General features: G+C 39.3%; 1 protein-coding gene across 1 annotated transcript; it reads left to right on the top strand.

The window, feature by feature from the left end:
- The first annotated feature begins 8,356 nt into the window (after nucleotides 1–8,356).
- On the top strand, nucleotides 8,357–15,518 carry LOC147945611 (uncharacterized). The gene is made up of 5 exons (XM_087509316.1): nucleotides 8,357–8,493; nucleotides 11,993–13,590; nucleotides 13,642–13,825; nucleotides 13,921–14,970; nucleotides 15,221–15,518. Exons 1-5 carry the CDS (start codon nucleotides 8,357–8,359, stop codon nucleotides 15,516–15,518), a joined length of 3,267 nt encoding a protein of 1,088 aa, XP_087365442.1.
- Nucleotides 15,519–20,377: the final 4,859 nt, after the last annotated feature.

The raw sequence follows: 20,377 nt of genomic DNA, 5'->3' as shown, positions 1-20,377 counted from the left end.
TCTCTATTTTGATAATCACGACTTTTTGCAGGTGAATGATTCCCAAGAAAACCATGGGTGGAAGTTTAGAAGAGCGTGATATGTCTTCTGAATGTTTAAAGGATCTATCATTTCTTCCCCTTGACGAATGTGGCAGCGGAGGAAAGTTTCTAGTTGGCTTTACCAACGGACAATCTTTGTCATTGTGGTCCAGCCGATAGCACAACTTGCAATGCTTCTTGAGTCTTTCGTAAACCAGTTCGACTTCAATTTCTTTTCCATTTTTGAACTCAACACTGGCGGTCTTCACCACGGGTTGGATACCCTTAATACGCACTCTCATCCAAGCCACTGTGGAGGAGTCATCAAGCTGCTTCACCGTTCGGATACCTCTCCAATACTCTGAATCAACTTTTTGGTCCAAAGATAGACTGGGATTCTAGTGACTTGAATCCAAAACAGGTTCTTTGAAGGAAAAGATCTTGAGATGGTGGGTTCCCATCTCTGCAAGACCCGCAAAATGGTAGCATCTGCCCGCTAACACCATTTGAGGATATTCCTCGGAGGCAAATGGGAACTAGAATTGCCCATGATCTGGATCTGCTCCCAGCAGCTTGGAAGAAGTTTTCCAATGGTCCGTAAAGAAGGGAATTATTGACCATGCTCGCTGCACCACCAGGTTTGTAACCCGTCCATGAGCGTGAGTTTATGACGGAGAAGCAAAATGGAATTGTCACTGTCAGGGGCCTTGACTCGGGAAACTCGCGGTCGTACTGAAGAGGAGGCGATTGCCTTGCCTCTCTGAGCATAAGAGAAGCGTTCGGCCATATCGACAAAAAATAGATATGAAAGCTTCAATTCAAGAATCTGCGAAAGTAGATCTGAAACTTCTAGCCGAGATTCAATTAGAAAGCTCTCTACCCAGAAGTAAAGATGGACAGAAAAAGGCGGCAGGATAGGTTAACTCCGACCACTATCGAAAGAAGGCCACAACGTGACAAAACTCAGATCTAGAAAACGATCTAACGAAAAAACAAGAAGTAATTTGAATTCTCGGGTTTCGTGTCTAAGAGTTTTTTCTCACTCTAACATCTCTTGAACTTATAAGATTTAAAAAACAAAACATGAATCTTATCACAACTAATATTGCAAAAATCCTAAAATTAGGTTCGCCACATATTCATTTATCATAGAATTAATAAAATTCTATGGTCGTGAGTTGTGACAATGAATAGTTAGCAATTCAATAAAATATTATTTTTTTTAAACTATATCTAAAATTATGGTTTTTTAAATATCATAAATTATAAAAAATATCATACACCAAAAATGACATATTTTTTTATTTAATATATAATATATACAAAAGAAAATTTAGTAAAATAAAACTAAAGTGATATTTTTTATTTGTTGTTATTCGAATTTGCATTTTTGTTGGACCTCATTTATAATATATATATATTTTTTTGGCTTACTCAAAATACATAAAAAATTATGAAAATTTTTAAATGCAATATTTGTTTCTCTTACGTGTAATTACTTCTGTAAAAATATTTATTACAAAGAATCAATATATGTATTACAAAGAAAATTTCTTATTTTTAAATAGATTTTTTTTTAAAATATAAAATTAGTTAAATTTCTCTATAAAATTATTAATTTATCAGTAAATTAATAAAATATTTTTATTCTAACATTAATTTTTTATAGCTTTTACTGTACATTCAGCAATAGCAGATACTAAGACAAACTCTCCATACACTGATACACCAGTAGACTACCATGTGGTGTGCCTTTTTCCTCCCTACATCGACACTCTTATGTGGGGTTACATTTTGATGCAACATACCAAAAATATTACAAATTCCCAACTTTAATTATGCTTGTTCATGAAGATGTATAGTATGATAACAGGATGATAACATGATCTGTTGCATGTGATAAGATGGTTATTGTATTAATTTTTGAGCTAAGATAAGGAAATATAAGTGGTTGTTCAAAAAAAAAAAAAAGATAAGGAAGTATAAGCAATTTCAGAAATTATTTAACAGTAAAGATAGTACTACATATGTATTTTGAGTTTTCAATTTATTTTCTCTGGTATTGTCTACGTTATTGTATATATTTATCAATTATCATATATATATATATCAGTATATATATGGTATTTATGGAATGGATTGGTGTATAATAAATGGTGAAAAGAACAAAAGAGGAAAAAGGTGAATTTGTTAGCCCCAAGTTCACGTTGCCCCCTCGTGGGCTTAAGGATTCCAAATCAATATATTGTGTCCTTATTGTACGATCTGTAGGCTGATAGCAACATGCCTTGATGTGATCACTAGCCGGCTTTTTCCATCGTCTCCATTATGTATTGTCTTCCTTGAGATAACCACTTACGTTGTACGTAAAAACAATAGGAGATTAATTAAAAACATATATATGTTAAAACAAAAAAGATATGTGTTTATCAAATTTGTAACGATGTAAATGTACACGATTATTATATCAAACGATAAATTAGAAATCAATCGGAAGATGGTAATATTTACATTGCTTAGTAAACCAATAATAAAACAAAAAACGGTATAATACGTAACAAAATAGAGAGTAAATTTTTGTTTAAAAAGGATAGTTAATTTTTGTTAAAGACCGAGCTACCAAGTGGACTTCTTTTGAAATGTATTTTGAAGCATTAAGAATTGTCATTGTATGTTGAGATTCAAAATTTATTTTGTGTGTCTTAATTTCTTTCTTTCAACAATACAAAGTTAATACAGAAAAAAAAATCCACAATTAAGGCAAAAAAGTTGAGCTTTCGGAAGTATATATAACTAATAATGATATTATTTTTAACCATAGTAAAACATCACAAACACACAAAATTATAAAACAGAAAAATCAAAGATGCATGATAGAAACACTAACTCAACTTCTCCGAAACCATAACCATTTTGTGACAGATATTTATCAAGCACGCATGTTCGCTTTCGAATAAAAAGTTCATAAGATGACAGCATGAAGATGAAGTTTCGTCCTCTGCTCCTGCACAAGAGCATGAAGAATCAAGAATCTTAAGCCATAGAAGAGAAAGAAGTGTTGGTAGTAAGTAGAAGGGTCACGAAGAAAGAAAAAGGCCTTTGGGCATAACTGACATAAGCCCAATTATAAATGGGTTTCGTTGGTTTAGTAGTATTAGGCTAATACTATTACGTAAAGTAATATTGTCATTATAAGTTTGTACTTTGCAGTTTGTAGTTTTGTACAAGAGGTGAAAGAAACATATGCCCCTTCTAAAAAACCAACAAGTTCTTGTCAGCAAAAATTAAACCCATGAAACTTATAACTTGTCAAAAACCTTGTTTAGTGTAAAAGGTTTTCTTATCACGCTTGTAAAACCCTAGACACGCTTCGGCAAGACATATGATACACATCGATCGACACTCGAATTTCCAGAACTTCCATATTGTGTAGTATGAAGCTTGGAACGTGGTCTATCACCCCACAACCATGGATAACCTATTTTGCTAAAACAGTGGTCAACAAGATGTCTTTTCCGACCACAGCTCGTATAGATGGCATAAGAATCCCTGAGCTGAGACGGCAGAGCAGAACGTGAAGCCACTTGAACCGCGAAACTAGCACCTTCATTGCGTTCGTTTTGTTCTTCAAGTAAGCGACCAGCCCGTTTAGACTCCTCGGCCTGTGAAACAACCTGGTACGCTTCATCGAGTGAAGGAAGTGGATCCGTGACAGAAGAGAAGACTTCACAGCACCAAAAACACTCTCATAAAGCCCCATCAAAAACTGATGCAACCTATCTTCTTCTCGTTCTTTGCAATCTCTTCAACTGTTTTAGTAAGTTGAAAATCCGCAAGGCTCGTCGACAGCTTTATAAGTTTCCCATAATATGCCTCAACCGCGAACTTTTTTGTTGACAATTCACCAATTCCGTCTTAAGACGTTGTACTCTTTGTCAATTCTTCACCGAGAATCGCTTTTGTATGTTTGTCCAGAGATCATAAGCGATCTCATGAGGAGGCAAAGAGATGCTCAATTCAGGTGACACCGTAAGTCTAATCTACGAGACCACCATGGCATTATTTGCCCACCAATCTTCAAGATCATCCAATTCTTCAGCAGGATTAGGGATATACCCATCAGCAAATCCAAATTTCTTCTGTGCCCGCAATGCAAGACGGAGATTCATCGCCCACTCATCATAATTAGAACCACGAAGTTGTGGTTGTGAAATCACAGATCCGTGATTATCTCTAGTAGAGAGATCATATGGATCGATCCGACGCTGTGTCATCTTTTAGAACCCAAGGACAAAGAGGAACCAAGCTTCGAAGCAGATTCATCGTCTGTCATGATTTCAGAAGATGTATACCAACAAAATAATCGAGTATACAAAGGTCAAGAAAATATAGAGAATCGAAAGCAGAGTTCGACTAGTAAGGGTATAGAGGATCGAAGAACCTAAAATTTTAGGTCTTGCTTTGCTACTATGTCAAAAACCTTGTTTAGTGTAAAAGGTTTTCTTATTTCTAATGTCATGAAGGATGTACCTTATATATGTGCTTACAACATTGACCTAGATACGCAATATGAAATAACCGAACTATACAACAACTATATAGTAATTACACATCAGATCCCTCATTCATAATATAACTAAGCCAATGTTGCATCATATATTATATATGTGCTTACAACATTCACCTTGATACGTAATATGAAAATGAAATAACCGAACTATATAACACCTATATAGTAATTACACATCAGATCCCTCGTTCATAATATAACTAAGCCAATGTTGCATCATATGTTAGTATAAATAACCTTTGCAGATCCATAAATCAGAGCCTCAACACCAGCGAACAAAAAAACCCCACTAAACCTATCAATATAGTAATAGACTATATAAATGGTGTTCGCTTTATTCTCTTTAGAACTAGGTTTAAAAAGAAAACGAAATGCTGAAAAGTTGATTTAGATTGTATATTTATATTCAGAAACGTATTCATAAATCAACACCTACGACGACGATGAAAATAGTTTCAATGAAGTAAGCTTTACGAAGATATGGAGATAACGAAATGTTTGTCTGATCGTGTTTGAAGAATGAAATAAGTTTATAATAACCATATGCCCAACCCCATTAACAGGATATCAGAGCCATGGTCTCAAACATGCTAGTCTCTTTTCTTTTTAAGGATGATGGGGTTTAGTCCGGTTACGGATGCTAAAATAGGTTCTAGACATGTGGTCAAAAAGAAGTGATAACATTATACGGCTAAAGTATTAACACTTTGTGCTAAACTATCCTTCTGAGAAACACACAAAGTCTTTAATCTTATCAAACTTATCTAGGGGAATTTTCACTTGACAAAACCATATTCGTAAGTCAGTGCTGAAATCATATTCGTCAATCTAGATCAATATGTCACAAAGGCCATCATTGTCTAAAAGGTTCTCGATTATATATATTAGTTATGAACCATATGAACATTTTTCATTTTGACAGTAGTAGAGGTTAGGAGCGCAAAAATCAAACTATGAAAAGATGCGAATTATATTGAAATAACGAGGCTTAGATGAGTATTTATAGGGTTTTGAAGGCTTAAAGTTTTGTAAAGGTAAAAACGTATTTTCTTGTTGATTGCAAGACAAAGGGCAGCGTAGGAAGGTTCTGGACCATCGTGGCTCCTCCGGGCCGGGCCGTCATTAAAGTCAACTTGGCTTCAAACTTATCTTCTCATCGGTTTATAACATGTTATGGTAAATCGAGCATATCTTCCAAACGGCTGAACAGATTGACTTGATTCCACTTCGAGGAGTAAGATGACTATTCCAGCTTTCCATATACACCAAGCTACTAAAAATGTGAGTTCTCTAAGTTCTTCAAAAGTGTCCCGTACTGTAAAGTTCTGAATCTGTCCTGAAACGTATTTTCCTTTTCTTTTGGTCCTTTTTGCTATAAAACCTGTAAAACCTTCTTGAAACCTAAAATACTTGATAATAGACATTAAAGCCTTGAAATCATGTCAAACTCTTCCTAAATTCATACTAAAACTATAGCTAAAATGGGTAAAATAATGATGTTATCAGTTGTTCTTCTTGAAGTTTGTTACTGATGATGCCTTCAAATCCTTATGAGGAATAAAGATCCCTTTACTTACCTTTCAGCTTGACCTTATACTCAGCTGCATGGACATCATGCCCTTGTTTTTGAGCACCTGAATGAGCTCCATGATTATTGTCCTCAACCCTTAACCTTCAGATGAGATCATCAAAAGACATTGCCTTACGTTTTATAGACATTACATATCGACATCCCTTCCAACTCTATCTTTTGAAAGATGCGTTGAAGAGCCTCCACTTGTTCAATAATTGGTTTGGAGTCCATCATCTTGAAGTTCAAAAACTTCGTAGTTGAGAATTTCTACATCCCAGACTCGTCAGTCTTGTACTTATTCTCCAAAGCCATCCACAATACTTTTGAAGTCTTTTACATGTTGTAGAGGTGGTACAGATCACTGACCAAATGGTTGAGAATCTGACCTTTGCAACAATAGGCCCCTTGGATCCAGTTATCCATACTTCCAACCACATACACATATGTGACGCCTTGTGCAAGCGTTGGTGGATCCTCTATGAGGTATCTTTCCATGTTTATGTTGGCCAAGTAGTCGCGCATCTTTTTTTGCCACGTTTTGAACCCAGCTTTGCCATTAAGCTTATCTGGTATCATCCCTGGGGAAGCCGAAGGTAGTATCCGCGTGTGAATTGATCCATTACCAAACAGATTTCAACGCACATTTTCTATACCATAATCGATAACTTTCGTGTTTCAAGTTCTATAGCAAGACATAAAGCCAACTCTTCAGGAGTCTCAACAGGGGTCTCAAGAAATCTATTACCGTCAACATTGTTGGTGGTTTTTCCAGACATTCTGTTTAACAATAAACAAATCTGATTAGTATATTAATCAAATAATTCAAGTAATGAAATTACACTGAATTAGTTTTGCAAACTCTCTTCTGAAGCATTCGTAGAAACTCGTTTCGCGTTTCACAAACTCACTCAAGTAAGAGCGTTCGTGGAAACCATAGAGAGTAGAGAATAAAGAAGTAATATATGATATCTTTTTAACTTAATATAAAGCATAATATAAATCACGGAGGCAAGATGTGATATCTTTTTCCTTTATTCAATAAATCAGCTGTAAGTGCTTCGGATAATCACGATTTATGAATCTCAGGATACAACCGATCATGAACTATTACTCTAGAACACGAGTAATAGAACTCAAGGAAACAGATCTACGTTATACTCTCGAGACTATTAACTACTTAGAACTTAGTTTGGACAAAGCAAGAGAGGGAGGCGATTTTAGAATTTTGAGTTTTTGTGTTTGATAGCTTGAGAAATAATAAGAGGCTGTGGCTTTATATATAGTGGAAGGAAGTAAGGTCTCGAGAGAATATTCTCGGATTACATGCCAAGTTGCTTGGAGTTCACGCCAAGTCTTTACAAAAAATATAAATGGGCCTAAATGCGGTCCAAAGAATACTCGGTGAGGCAAAAATTCCCAAGAGCCCAAGGCCCATGCCTGCATCCGGCCCGGTTTGGTTCGGTTCATCATGCGTGTTGGAACCTTCCATCTTCCTTCTACACACTATTGAAATTAGAAGAGTGTGAATCTATATATAAAGGAATGAAAAACACTCCCATTTCCGAAGTTGGGTATTTTCTAAACCATCCCAAGTGGCTTACTTCACACCCTTATTTCTCATTTTCAATCAACTCCTTTTTGGATGTATGAGTAACCATCTTGTAGTACTCTTTCAGCCATTTGACCGAAATTTGGCCGAAAAGTCGTGGGAAAGTCATAGTGTAACATCCGTGAACAAATAATTGGGTTTTTGGAATGGGTGTCGATCGACACCAAGGGTGGTGTCGGTCGACACCAACAATTTCTGGTTCGACGAAATCGTTTTAAATCGTCGTTTTGGCACAGTTTGGTTTAAGTGGGATCCTAAATCGAGGTTTATAAGCATGAAATCGATCTAAGGGTTTCAGGATTATCACTTTTAGCCGCTACGGAGAAATGTTAGAGAGAAAAGAGAGGAGAGAGAGTTTTCTTGGGAGATTTTGGAGATTCAAGGCTTGTTTGGTGAGATTTGTCTCTGAGGTGTGGAAATATTGTGCTAAGGAACAAAGGAGAAGCCTTCTAGGGTGTTGGATTCGTCGCTGTTGGTCAGAAACTTCCTACAAAGATGTGAGTGCATGACCATGGCTGACCTAAGCCTGAGATTTCCTTTTGTCTTGCTTGTTCTGTGTTGTTGTTGTGTTTTTCTTGCTGGATATGGTTGCTTTATGGTTCCTACGGATTCATATGGCTTTGGGATTGAGTTTTGGACAGATTGGAGGTGATGGGAAGCGAGATTTGACTCTCGGCTTTGAGTGGATTGCGGTTGCAGAGTCAGTGTCGATCGACACCAGGTGGGTATCGGTCGACACCATGGAGCGGTATCTATCGACACTGTGAGGTAGTGTCGGTCGACACCAATGCCAGTGTCGGTCGAGACCTCCCTTCCAGTGAAGACGATACTTGTTTCCTGGTTTGTATGTCTTGTTTATTGATTATTTTTGACATTGGTATCTCATTTGCTTGTGTGTATAGCCTAGTAGATGGGAAGATTGCCTCACTGAGTGTTTATCAAATACTCATGCATCTCAATTTGAGTTTGTGGTGCAGGTAAAGGCAAAGTGTGATCGTGGAATCAAGGCAATGAAGAGGAGGATGTTCTAGGGACTCGTTTGGTTGTTGTCTGGCTTCTGTTAGATTGCTAGAGTTGGGCCAACAGAACATTGCAAGTTTGCTGGTTCTTTGTTTCATGTTGTTTGGTTATTGGATAATTGCTATAATTTAATATTGGTTATTTTGTTATTGGATATTTATTGGATATTGGTAATTCTTGATTAATTTTCGCTGTTTGGTTTTATTGTGGTTAGGTGGCTAGTGGGTATGAAACAACTAGCTTAGATTATTATTATTATTATTATTATTATTATTATTATTATTATTATTATTATTATTATTATTATTATTATTATTATTATTTATCATTATCTATTAAAAAAAACGGGTCGGGTCGTTTCACGTAGTCTCAAAACCTGCAATTTTTAAAACTTTATTTCTAAAAATTCAGTTCCTACAATAGAAGGAGATTTTTTTGCATACGTTCCTAGTTTTTCTTTTTGTTCATCAAAATTCTTAACTTTCATATGTTTGTTCATATTCTTTTTTTTTCTTTGACTCTGATTGCAAAACCAAACGAAAAATCCAAAATGCACACCGGTAATAGCTTACACATACGACAGTTCCCAACTGTAATGCCCTGACCGCTACCTCTTAGTCGATTCCATGTCCAATTCCAGTCTATGGGTCCACCTTCCTTAATGGGCCTCACGTCCTCTCACTAGGCCCGTGAGTCCATCCATATCCGACGGCTGGTTTGCTACGTCCGGGAGTTTTTGAAGACTTGTTACCATTCCTACAAATCACCACATGATCTTTCCTTGTGTTTTATCCTCACTTGCACAGTTCCGACAGTTACTTCCCGAAAGGTAACTCATCCTGAAACTACTCCACCTCAAGTACGCTTAACTCTGGAGTTCTCTCATGACCCTTGACCGAAATGATAAGTGCACTTTGTTGACATAGGTGGCCAAATCAATTCCCTTAAACCTCTTCGCAAGTTTCTGAAACCGGGGTGTCACACAGCGGTTTGCTACGTCCGGGAGGTTTTAAAGACTTGATACCATCCATACAAATCACCACATGATCTTTCCCTGTGTTTTGTCCTCACTCACACAGTTCCGACAGTCACTGTAACATCCGCGATTGGGATGGGTGTCGATCGACACCAAGGGTGGTGTCGGTCGACACCAACAATTTATGGTTCGACCAAATCATTTTTAAATCGTCATTTTGGCACGGTTTGGTTTAAGTGGGATCCCAAACCAAGGTTTATAAGCGTGAAATCGACCTGAGGGTTTTGGGATTATCACTTTTTAGCCGCTACAAAGAGAAGTTAGAGAGAAGAGAGTGTTCTTGGGAGATTTTGGAGATTCAAGGTTTGTTTGGTGAGATCTGTCTCTGAAGAGTGGAGATCTTGTGCTAAGGAACGACGGAGAGGCCTTCTAGGGTGTTGGATTCGTCGTTGTTGATCAGAAACTTCCTGCAAAGAGGTGAATGCATGACCATGACTGATCTAAGCCTTAGATTTCCTTTTGTCTTGCTTGTTCTGTGTTGTTGTTGTGTTTTTCTTGCTGGATATGGTTGCTTTAAGGTTCCTACGTATTTATATGACTTTGGGATTGAGTTTTGGACGGATTGGAGGTGATGGGAAACGAGATTCGACTCTCAGCTTCGAGCGGATCGCGGTTGCAGAGTTAGTGTCGGTCGACTCCAGGTGGGTGTCGGTCGACACCATGGAGCGGCATCGATCGACATTGTGGGGTAGTGTCGGTCGACACTTGGCTGGTGTCGCACGACACCTCCCTTCCAGTGAAGACAATACTTGTTTCTTTGTTTGTATATCTTGTTTGTTGATTGTTTTTGACATTGGTATCTATGTTGCTTGTGTGTATTGCCCAATAGATGGGAGAATTGCCTTGAGTGTTTATCAAATACTCATTCATCTCAATTTGTGTTTGTGGTGCAGGTAAAGGCAAAGTGTGATCGTGGAATCAAGGAAATGAAGAGGAGGATGTTCTAGGGACTCGTTTGGTTGTTGTCTGACTTTTGTTAGGTTGCTAGAGGTTGGTCAACAGAACATTGATAGGTTGTTGGTTCTTTGTTTCATGTTGTTTGGTTATTGGATAGTTGGTATGATTTAATATCAGTTATTTAGTTATTGGATATTGGTAAGTGTTGATTAATTTCTGCTTTTTGGTTTGATTGTGGTTAGGTGGCTAGTGGGTATGAGACCATCTTAGATTATTATTATTATTATTATTATTATTATTATTATTATTATTATTATTGTTGTTGTTGTTGTTGTTATTATTATTATTATTATCTATTAAAAAAACTGGTCGGGTCGTTTCAGTCATTTTTCTGAAGGTCACCTATTCTGAAACTACTCTAGCTCAAACACGCTTAACTCTGGAATTCTCTCGGGACCTTTGACCGAAAAGATAAGTACACTTTGATGACAGAAATGGTCAAATCAATTCTTTAAACCTCTCCGCAAATCTCTAAAACAAAGGTGTCACACCAATAATGGGTTAATTAACTAGGATACAACTAAAATGGTATATAACTACCGAAATAGCATTGTACATTCAGAATAATTATTCTCAAAGAATTAAAGCAATCCCAATTGATATGAAAATATCATTAGACATGAATTTATGTTGAAGTCATGTGATCAAGTGATCAACGTAATGTTTTCAAATTCTTTGTTCCAAACGATGAAAATCTATCTGCAATAGAAGTGAAGCTTTGTTCTCATGCCCAAAGACATAGTTTGAAGTATCTTTTCCAGATTATATGCCCATGAGTTTAGAATAGTAATATTGTATTCAAATAAATCATTTTGACTAACCGTTTTAACATAATTTGTTTTTTCCAGTATACTTTAGACACTCCATTCTTATCTAAAAGATGCATAAATACATCATCTATAAGATAACTTATGTTTTCAAAGTCAAGAATCCTTTTTTGGTAACATATCTGTTCTTACTCAAACCTTAATATTCTTCAAATTTTCTAATTTGAAACTTTCTTGTAAATGTTTTTGTGGATGAATAAGTTAGAAAACAAATACTTTGCAGCATAATAGGCTAAGAAAGAAAACTATATTAGAGTAAAATAGTTGGATCGAGTTTTGCTGATGTAACTAGAAAACTTTTTTCTGTATGTAAAAAGTTAGGCCAAATAAGTTAGAAAACTTTTTTCTGTATGTAAAAAGTTGGAACGAGTTTTGGTCAGTGAGGCTTGGAGCCGTAGTTTTGCTGATGCTTATGGTGTGTTTGACTCGGGTGGTGTTTATGATCATCTTCGATGTAGGTTTATTGTGGGAACTCAAGTCCTTAAGCCGCGAGGGTCTTTTAAGTTCTCCAATGTTCTTATGTCTTTCCTGAACTTTCAGTCAACAGTGCAAACTTTTTGGGATACCACTGATAGTCTTTTCCAATCCACTTCTACTATGTTTCGTTTTGCTAAAAAGCTTAAGGCTCTCAAACCCATTTTGCGTTCTTTTGGTCGGCAGAAACTCAGTAAGCTCACTAGGCAAGTGGAGGAGGCTCACAAGGTACTTTGTGATTGTCAAACCTCCACCCTCTCCAACCCTACTCCGGTATCTTTAGCAGCTGAAGCTGAGACTTTCCACCGTTTGGATCACGTCTCTGATCTTGAGGAGAACTTTTTGCATCAACGTTCGAAGCTTCATTGGATGTTAGTTGGTGACAAAAATAACAAATTCTTTCACTCTGCTGTTAAGTCAAGGCAGGCGTTAAATGCAATAGCCTGCTCTGATGGTACGGTTATTAAATCTCAATCTGAGATTAAAATGGAGGCGGTGAGGTTTTTCCAGGATTTTCTCAGGCATACACCATCTGATTTTTTTGGACTTACTGTTGCTCAGCTAGAGCAGTTGGTACCTTTTCGTTGTTCCGATTCCGATCAAATTAGTTTGGTGAGGATGGTTTCAGCGGAGGAAATTTGCAACACTCTTTTTAAAATGGCAGGGTGTAAGGCTCCTGGTCCGGATGGATACACTGTCGACTTCTTCAAGCAAACTTGGACAATATTGGAGAATGATTTTATTGTTGATATTCAATCCTTTTTCATCAAGGAGTTCCTCCCTAAGGGTGTTAGTTCGACAATTTTAGCTCTCATACCTAAAAAGACGGATTCAAAGGAAATGAAGGACTATCGCCCAATCTCATGCTGTAACGTGCTGTACAAGGTTGTTTCCAAGATTATTGCCAATAATTTTAAGGAAATTTTACCAAGTTTCATTGCTCCTAACCAATCTGCTTTTATTAAAGATAGACTTATGATGGAGAACTTGTTGTTAGCTTCGGAGCTGGTTAAGGATTATCATAAAGCATCTATTTCCTCACGTTGTATGATGAAGATTGATATCTCTAAGGCATTTGATTCGGTTCAGTGGTCTTTTTTGCTCAACATCCTCAAGGTCATCAACCTTCCTGCTGCTTTTATCCATTGGATTGAGCTTTGCATTGGCTCTGCTTCTTTCTCTGTTCAGATTAATGGGGAGTTAGCCGGTTATTTTCAGAGTACAAGAGGGTTGCGCCAAGGTTGCTCTCTGTCTACATACCTCTTTGTTATTTGTATGAATATGTTGTCTCTCATGCTTAACAAAGCAGCAGTCGATCGTCGCATAGGCTACCATCCTCGGTGTAAATCCCTTGGTCTTACCCACCTATGTTTTGCTGATGACATTTTAGTCTTCACAGATTGGAGTGCTCGCTTTGTAGCTGAAACTTTGGTTGTGTTTGATAAGTTTGCTGCTGGCTCTGGTCTTAAAATCAGCCTAGAGAAGTCTACTCTTTTCATGGCTGGTTCAACGCCATAGCAACAATAAGAACTCCTTCAACACTTTCCTTTTGCAGCTGGCTCTCTTCCCGTCCGGTATTTGGGTATGTCGCTTCTTACCAGGTCAATGACAAGAGCTGATTATTTGCCCCTCCTTGAACATATTCGCCTCCGCATAACCTCCTGCACAAGTCGTTTCCTGTCCTTTGCGGGTCGTCTACAGTTGATCAAATCTGTGCTCTCTAGCCTTACCAACTTCTGGCTATCAACTTTTTGTCTACCAAAGAAATGTTTGAAGGAAATTGACCGAATCTAAATTCGAAAAAAGTTAAGGTTTCCTGGCTTGATGTGTGTAGGCCGACAATTGAGGGAGGCTTGGGTCTTCGACGTTTGTCTGATACGAACACAATTAGCATTCTCAAACTAATATGGCGTCTTGTCTCTGCTGGATCGTCTCTATGGGTCTGTTGGGTTCGTAACACCCTCATACGAGCTGATTCTTTCTGGTCGGTTAGGGATGCAAGTGTGAGTGGCTCCTGGATGTGGAGAAAATTTTTGAAATATCGAAACTTGGCCAGATCTTTTCGTAAAGTGGAGGTGAAATCCGGGCTTGATACTTCGTTCCGGTTCGATGTTTGGTGCCCTCTTGGGCAACTATTTGCTTGGTTTGGGGCTCGAGGATGTATTGATATGGGCATCCCAAAACAGAGTACAGTGGCCGAGGCTCTTACTCTGCATCTCAGGCGTCGACATCGAACAGAGCTACTAAACCAGCTCGAGGATGAGCTGAACTCTCTCCGCCTCTCAGTGCAGCCCCTAGGGTGTGATCGACATCTTTGGCAACATAAGAATGGCTCTTACAAGTCTAAGTTCTCAACATCAGCTACCTGGCACTTTGTTCGACAACACCACCCTCCTTGTTCTTGGGCTACGGGGGTGTGGTTCTCTCACTCAACTGCAAAATACTCCTTTGTCTCATGGCTTGCTTTTCATAATGGACTCTCGACGGGCTATAAACTAGTACAATGTAATGCTGATGCAAACGGTGATTGTGTTCTCTGCCAAGGCCAACTGGAAACACGGAATCACCTTTTCTTCTCTTGCTCCTACTCTTCTCAAGTTTGGTCTGCTTTGACTCGTGCTGTGCTAGGCATCAAGTACACCACGCTTTGGGATCAGTTGGCCACTCTGCTCCTTGACTCCTCCACCCCTTGGCTCCAACGTTTTATCCTCCGTTATGTCTTCCAAACTTCGCTACACTGCATTTGGCGGGAACGGAATGCTAGACGACATGGTGAAGCTCCAACTCCACCCTCCAATCTCCTCCGTTTCATTGACAAGAATATCCGTAATCGGCTGCTCACCTTGTTGACTGTTCCTGGCTATGAGAATGGTCTCCAGTTCTGGTTTCAAACCCACCCCATCTAATCTGCTTCTAATACTTTTTACTTTACCTCTGTTTCTATCTTCAGCTAAAATGTTGCATTAAGTTGTACAAAATTTTTTTTGGTGAATATAATTTAACATTCATACAAATAATAATAATAATAATATCTGAATTAAGTCAGTGTAAAATAGTTTTAACAAAGACAACTAACAAAAAATTGTCGCTAAAACTCTTGCGAGACTTAATTGTATTTGGTGGTGTCTAACGAGTATTCAGGTACTACAATACGCAAAGGTTGAAGTTTGGTCGGACTGCAATGCAGCTATTTCAGCTTTAGAGGCTCCGTCCGCTTGGCCAAAGTACAAGTCGCAATTATTGAAAATACAACGAGTGGTGCAGGAGATGGGAGAGGTTACTTTTAAACTTTCTTCTTCGAAAGCTAACTCTTTGGTCAGGGATATTGCTGGTAGTGTCACTCGCGATGGTCGTCTTACTTCTTATCTGGCTAGAGGCGGACCGGCATGGTTACATGAAAGGATTGAAGAGGAGCGATGCCGAAGATACTAAGTGCAGAGGCTTTGGTTCTTGTTTTATTCTGTTACTACTGTTATGTTTCTTTCTTTGGTTATTCTTGTAACACTCCTCATTCTTTATTATTAATTCATGAGTTAAAAAAAACAAACTCTTGCGGGATCAAATCCCCAATTAGGCATGTTAGAATTGCGGAACTACTAAGGTAGAATAAGAAAAGAGAGAATGAAGGATAGAATGCTTAAATTAGAATAGTTTTTATGTTGTTACATGGCCTAATATATAGAGGCAAAGAGAACATAGCCGTTGGATACAAAAGGAAAAAGATTAGCCACTTGCTTGGGCATGTCGTGATCATTCTTAATGGTGAAAGCGACATGCCATTCCCTTGTTTGACTCGCCAAGCTTCACCAACCGAAGGCACACGTGACTCTCTATCCATGGGAGATATTTCATTCCTTCTAGATCCTTCTCCCTCATGGGCTTCTTTCTTATAAGGCCATTGCAGCTCATCTCATTCTTATTTCCATTATGGCCTAATGGCCTAACGACCTGGCCTGTACGGACGCTTGTACGGACGTTCGTACGGATGGCCTTATTATCAAGTCCTCGATCAATACTCCCCCTCAAGCTTAACCTGGTGAAGTGGTTAAGCTTGGAGTCTCGTAAGCCATCACCTCATTAAAAACCTCAAAGTAGAAAACCTCATGGGACAAAACTACCTTGAGGGAAAAAGAGTGTGATGGTCACGAGTAGGGGACTTGATCAAGGATGAGTCAAGTCAACCAGTCCAAGTTTGTTGTGAATGTGATCACAAACTTTGCGACTGGCTGCTTTGGTGAAGACATCAGCGAGTTGGTCCACGCTTGGTGTATGGTATGGTAGTGTAACGCCTTCTTCGATCTTCTCTCGAACCTTGTGGCAATCCAACACGATGTGTTTAGTTCGTTCATGGAACAACGAGTTTTTGGCTATGTGAATTGCAGCTTCTTGTCACAGTGCATAGGAATTGGTGTTGATGACTTGATGCCTAGTTCTTCCAGTAGTGCCTTGAGCCATGTGAGCTCCGTGGTCAGCTTCCGCATCGCTCTATATTCGGACTCGGCACTAGACATTGATACCACCTTTTGTTTCTTGGTCTTCCACGTCACTAGGTTGCCTCCTACGAAGGTGCAGTAACCTGTTGTAGACCGCCTATCTGTCCTATCACCAGCCCAATCTGCGTCACAATATCCTACAAGCTCGGTGTTGTCATTCTTCCCCATCCATATGCCTTGGCCTGGACCCTTCTTGAGATAGTGGAGGTTTCTCTCCAAGATACTCCAGTGGTAGGTTGTTGGAGCTTTCATGTATTGGCTAACCTGATTCACAGCATAGCAGATATCAGGTCGAGTGAGTGTTAAATAGATCAACTTACCCACAAGACGGCGGTAGCGAGAGGGATCTTCATATGGAGGGTCATTCCTCTCCCCCTTTCGTTCGACTTGGTAGCCATCAGGAAGTGGAGTGTCGACTGGTTTGGATCCTAGCTTTCCTGTCTCACAAAGCAAATCAAGGGTGTACTTCCTTTGTGAAAGAAATAAGCCTTCCGGAGAACGGCACACTTCAATCCCAAGGAAGTACTTAAGCTCACCAAGATCTTTGATATCAAAAACAGAGTTTAAGTGAGTTTTAATGTCTTTAATACCTTCCTGGTTGTCTCCTGAGATGATAAGATCATCCACATAGACGAATACAACCACTATACTTTTGTTGTTTTGAAGACTAAATAGAGAATTGTCCGAGTGGGACTTCTTGAAGCCGTATCCTAAGAGTGTGGTGCTCAACTTGTGATACCATGCTCGCGGGGATTGTTTTAAACCGTATATAGTTTTCCTTAGTCTCAATACCTTCCCGGGAGCAATCATGTCTTCAAGACCCGGTGATGGTGTCATGTAAACCTCTTCCTTTAATTCTCCTTGTAGAAAGGCGTTTTTGACATCCATCTGCCATAACTCCCAAGAGAGGTTCGTAGCTAAGGATAAGACTACTCTCACCGTATGAAGCTTCGCCACCGGTGCGAACGTGTCTTTGTAGTCCTGGCCGTATGTTTGTGTGAAGCCACGGGCCACTAACCTTGCCTTGTATCTCTCGATGTCTCCATTACTGAGATGTTTGATTGTGAAAACCCACTTTGAGCTCACTGCCTTTTTTCCTAATGGTAGGTCAGCTTCATCCCACGTGTGATTACGTATCATGGCGTCAACTTCATCGTCTACCGCTCCAAGCCATTCTTTGCTTTCTTTCGCTTCCTCATAGGTGTTTGGTATCGGTTGTGCGTCTAGTTTCCCAAGAAACACTTGATGATCAGCTGGTAGGTGCGCAAGAGAACATGCAGCTTGTATGGGATGCGCCATAGCTTGGTTGTTGTAGTAGACGCGTTTGTCCTTCCAAGTAGATGGATGTGACCGGACGCGTGTGCTCCGACGCGGCTGAGAGACCGGTTGTGGTTCTGGAGCTGGCTCAGTCGATATTGGGTCCCCGGACGCAGCAGCTTCCAGATCTAGCCTACTGGTCTCCCCCTCCGGTTCCGGAGCCACAACATCAACCGGTATGTCGGACCGTTCGGGCAAAGGCTCCGATGATTGGTCGGTACGGGAGTCAGGTGTAGAATTCTGGGACAATTGAGACGGCTGAGTGGGGGTGACTCCAAGATGATCGAGGAGGAACTTGAGACCCGCTGACTGATCCGTAGGCGTCGCCAAATCTCTCAAGCCAGCCCAATCCTTCTTGTCAAAGTAGCCATGGTCTTCAAGAAACTTGACATCGCGAGAGACAAAAGTGCGGATGTTGACTGGATCAAAACACTTGTAGCCTTTTTGAGTGATGGAGTAACCAAGGAACATACACTTGGTGCTTTTTGCTTCTAGTTTGTTCCTTAGCTCACCTGGTACTAACACAAAACAGACACATCCAAACACTTTTAGTTGACTAAGTGACGGTTTAAATTGGTTTAGTACCTCAAAAGGCGATTTATCGTCCAATATCTTCGTTGTAGTTCGGTTAATTAGATAGCAGGCTGTCAGTACTGCATCTCCCCAATATCTCCTTGGAACATTAGTATGGAACATCATCGATCTCGCCACTTCCATCAAGTGTCGGTTCTTTCTTTCGGCTACACCATTTTGTTGAGGAGTGTAGGGGCAACTTGTTTGATGTATAATGCCATGCTTTGCTAGGTGTTCTTTGAATCGATTGCTTGTATACTCGCCTCCATTGTCTGTTCTAAATACTTTAATCTTAGCATTAAACTGATTAGTCACATAGTTTTGAAAGTTTATAAAAGCATCAATCACACGGTCCTTGGAGGGAAGTAAGGTTACCCAAGTATATTTTGATTTTTCATCTATGAACGTCACAAAATACTTGTTATTATCCCTAGAAACACATGGAGAGGTCCAAACATCTGAATGAACTAAGTCAAAGTATTTTTCATAACATGTAGTAGACTTAGAGAAAACAGTTTTACAATGTTTTCCAAGTATACAAGCCTCACAACTAGAGTGATCAAAAGAAACATTAGGAATCATTAATTCAAGAGCCCTAGAGTGAGGATGACCTAGCCTATCATGCCACATTGCATTCAAAGAAATTCCAAGACAAGAACTAAAATAAACAGATTTTGGTGAACTTGGTGAACTATCTTCAAGAATATAAAGGTCATCTTTGGTTCCACCTTCACCAATCAGTTTTCCAGTCTCAATATCCTGAAAGTAAACGTCATTAGGCCCAAATATAGCATAACAATTTAGATCATTGGTAGCTCTCTTAACCGACAAAAGATTTGAAGTAAACTTAGGCATATAAAACGCCTTAGACTCTTTGTTAAACAATTTTAAGTTTCGTATGCCTTGAATTGGTATTTTATCACCATTAGCAATAACAACATTTCCCTTAGTTGGTTCTATATTATTTAGCAAATTCGAGTTACTAATCATATGGTGAGAGGCACCCGAATCTACTACTAGAGAGTTATTAAGCTTTACGGTAGAAAAAGTTTTACCACTTGACTCCTTGAGAGCCAAGGACTTAAAGAAGGCCTCCAAGTCAGATTTCCTCACATAGTCTCCGGAAGCCATCTCTTCACCGTTCTTCGAGGAACTGTCGGTCTGGACTTGTTCGTCCTTGGTGTGAGTCACGTTGGCTCTCGGATCTTTGTGATAGTGACTTGGGCGCAAGTGAGGGTGTAGAAACCAACATTTCTCCTTAGTGTGGTTCTTCCTCTTACAATGCTCACATCCTCCCTTTGGCTTCCGATCCTCTTGCTTGAAGACTCCTTTGTTGGCCGTGACTAGCTCCCCCTTACCGCTAAACAAGCCGAGAGAGCCTTGTTCTTTTTGTATCTGTGCACACACATCATCAAGGCTTGGGAGCTTGTCTGACCTTAGGATGTGCTTTATGAGGTCGTTGAAGGTAGGGTTGAGGGTGAGGAGCAGGGCGAAGACCTTGTCTTGTTCCCTTCTCTCGTTGAGTATGGTCGGGTCCATGGTGTTTGGCCGGAGCATCTCAAATTCAGCCCAAAGTGACCTAAACTTCCCAAAGTGTTTGTTAAACTCCATATCCTCTTGACTCTGGTCATTGATAGACTTCTTTACTTCAAAGACTCGGGTGAGGTTGGAGATATTGCCGAAAACATTCTTAAGTGTCTCCCATAATTCGCTAGCTGTCTCACAATACGAATAGGCTTCTAATATGGGAGCCTCAAGAGAGTTTTGAAGTATGGAGAGGACAGTTTGGTCTTCTTGAAACCACTTAGCCTCTTCTTGAAGCTTGGCCTCTTCTTCATCTTCTTTGATGTTTTCTTTTCCATCTTCTTGAGTGACTTTCTTTGGAGCTTTTCCACCTTCGATGTGGCT

This window comes from Camelina sativa, chromosome 4 (genome assembly GCF_030686135.1).
Source record: "Camelina sativa cultivar CO46 ecotype springtype chromosome 4, ASM3068613v1".
Lineage (NCBI taxonomy): Eukaryota > Viridiplantae > Streptophyta > Magnoliopsida > Brassicales > Brassicaceae > Camelina > Camelina sativa.
This window is presented reverse-complemented; position numbering and strand designations above follow the sequence as displayed.

Coding starts and splice junctions, on each gene's coding strand:
- LOC147945611 (XM_087509316.1), top strand. CDS start 8,357: ATGGTTGCTTTATGGTTCCTACGGATTCATATGGCTTTGGGATTGAGT. Junction 8,494..11,992: donor TCAGTGTCGATCGACACCAG/GTGGGTATCGGT, acceptor AGTTTTGGTCAG/TGAGGCTTGGAGCCGTAGTT. Junction 13,826..13,920: donor TCTAGCCTTACCAACTTCTG/GCTATCAACTTT, acceptor TGATGTGTGTAG/GCCGACAATTGAGGGAGGCT.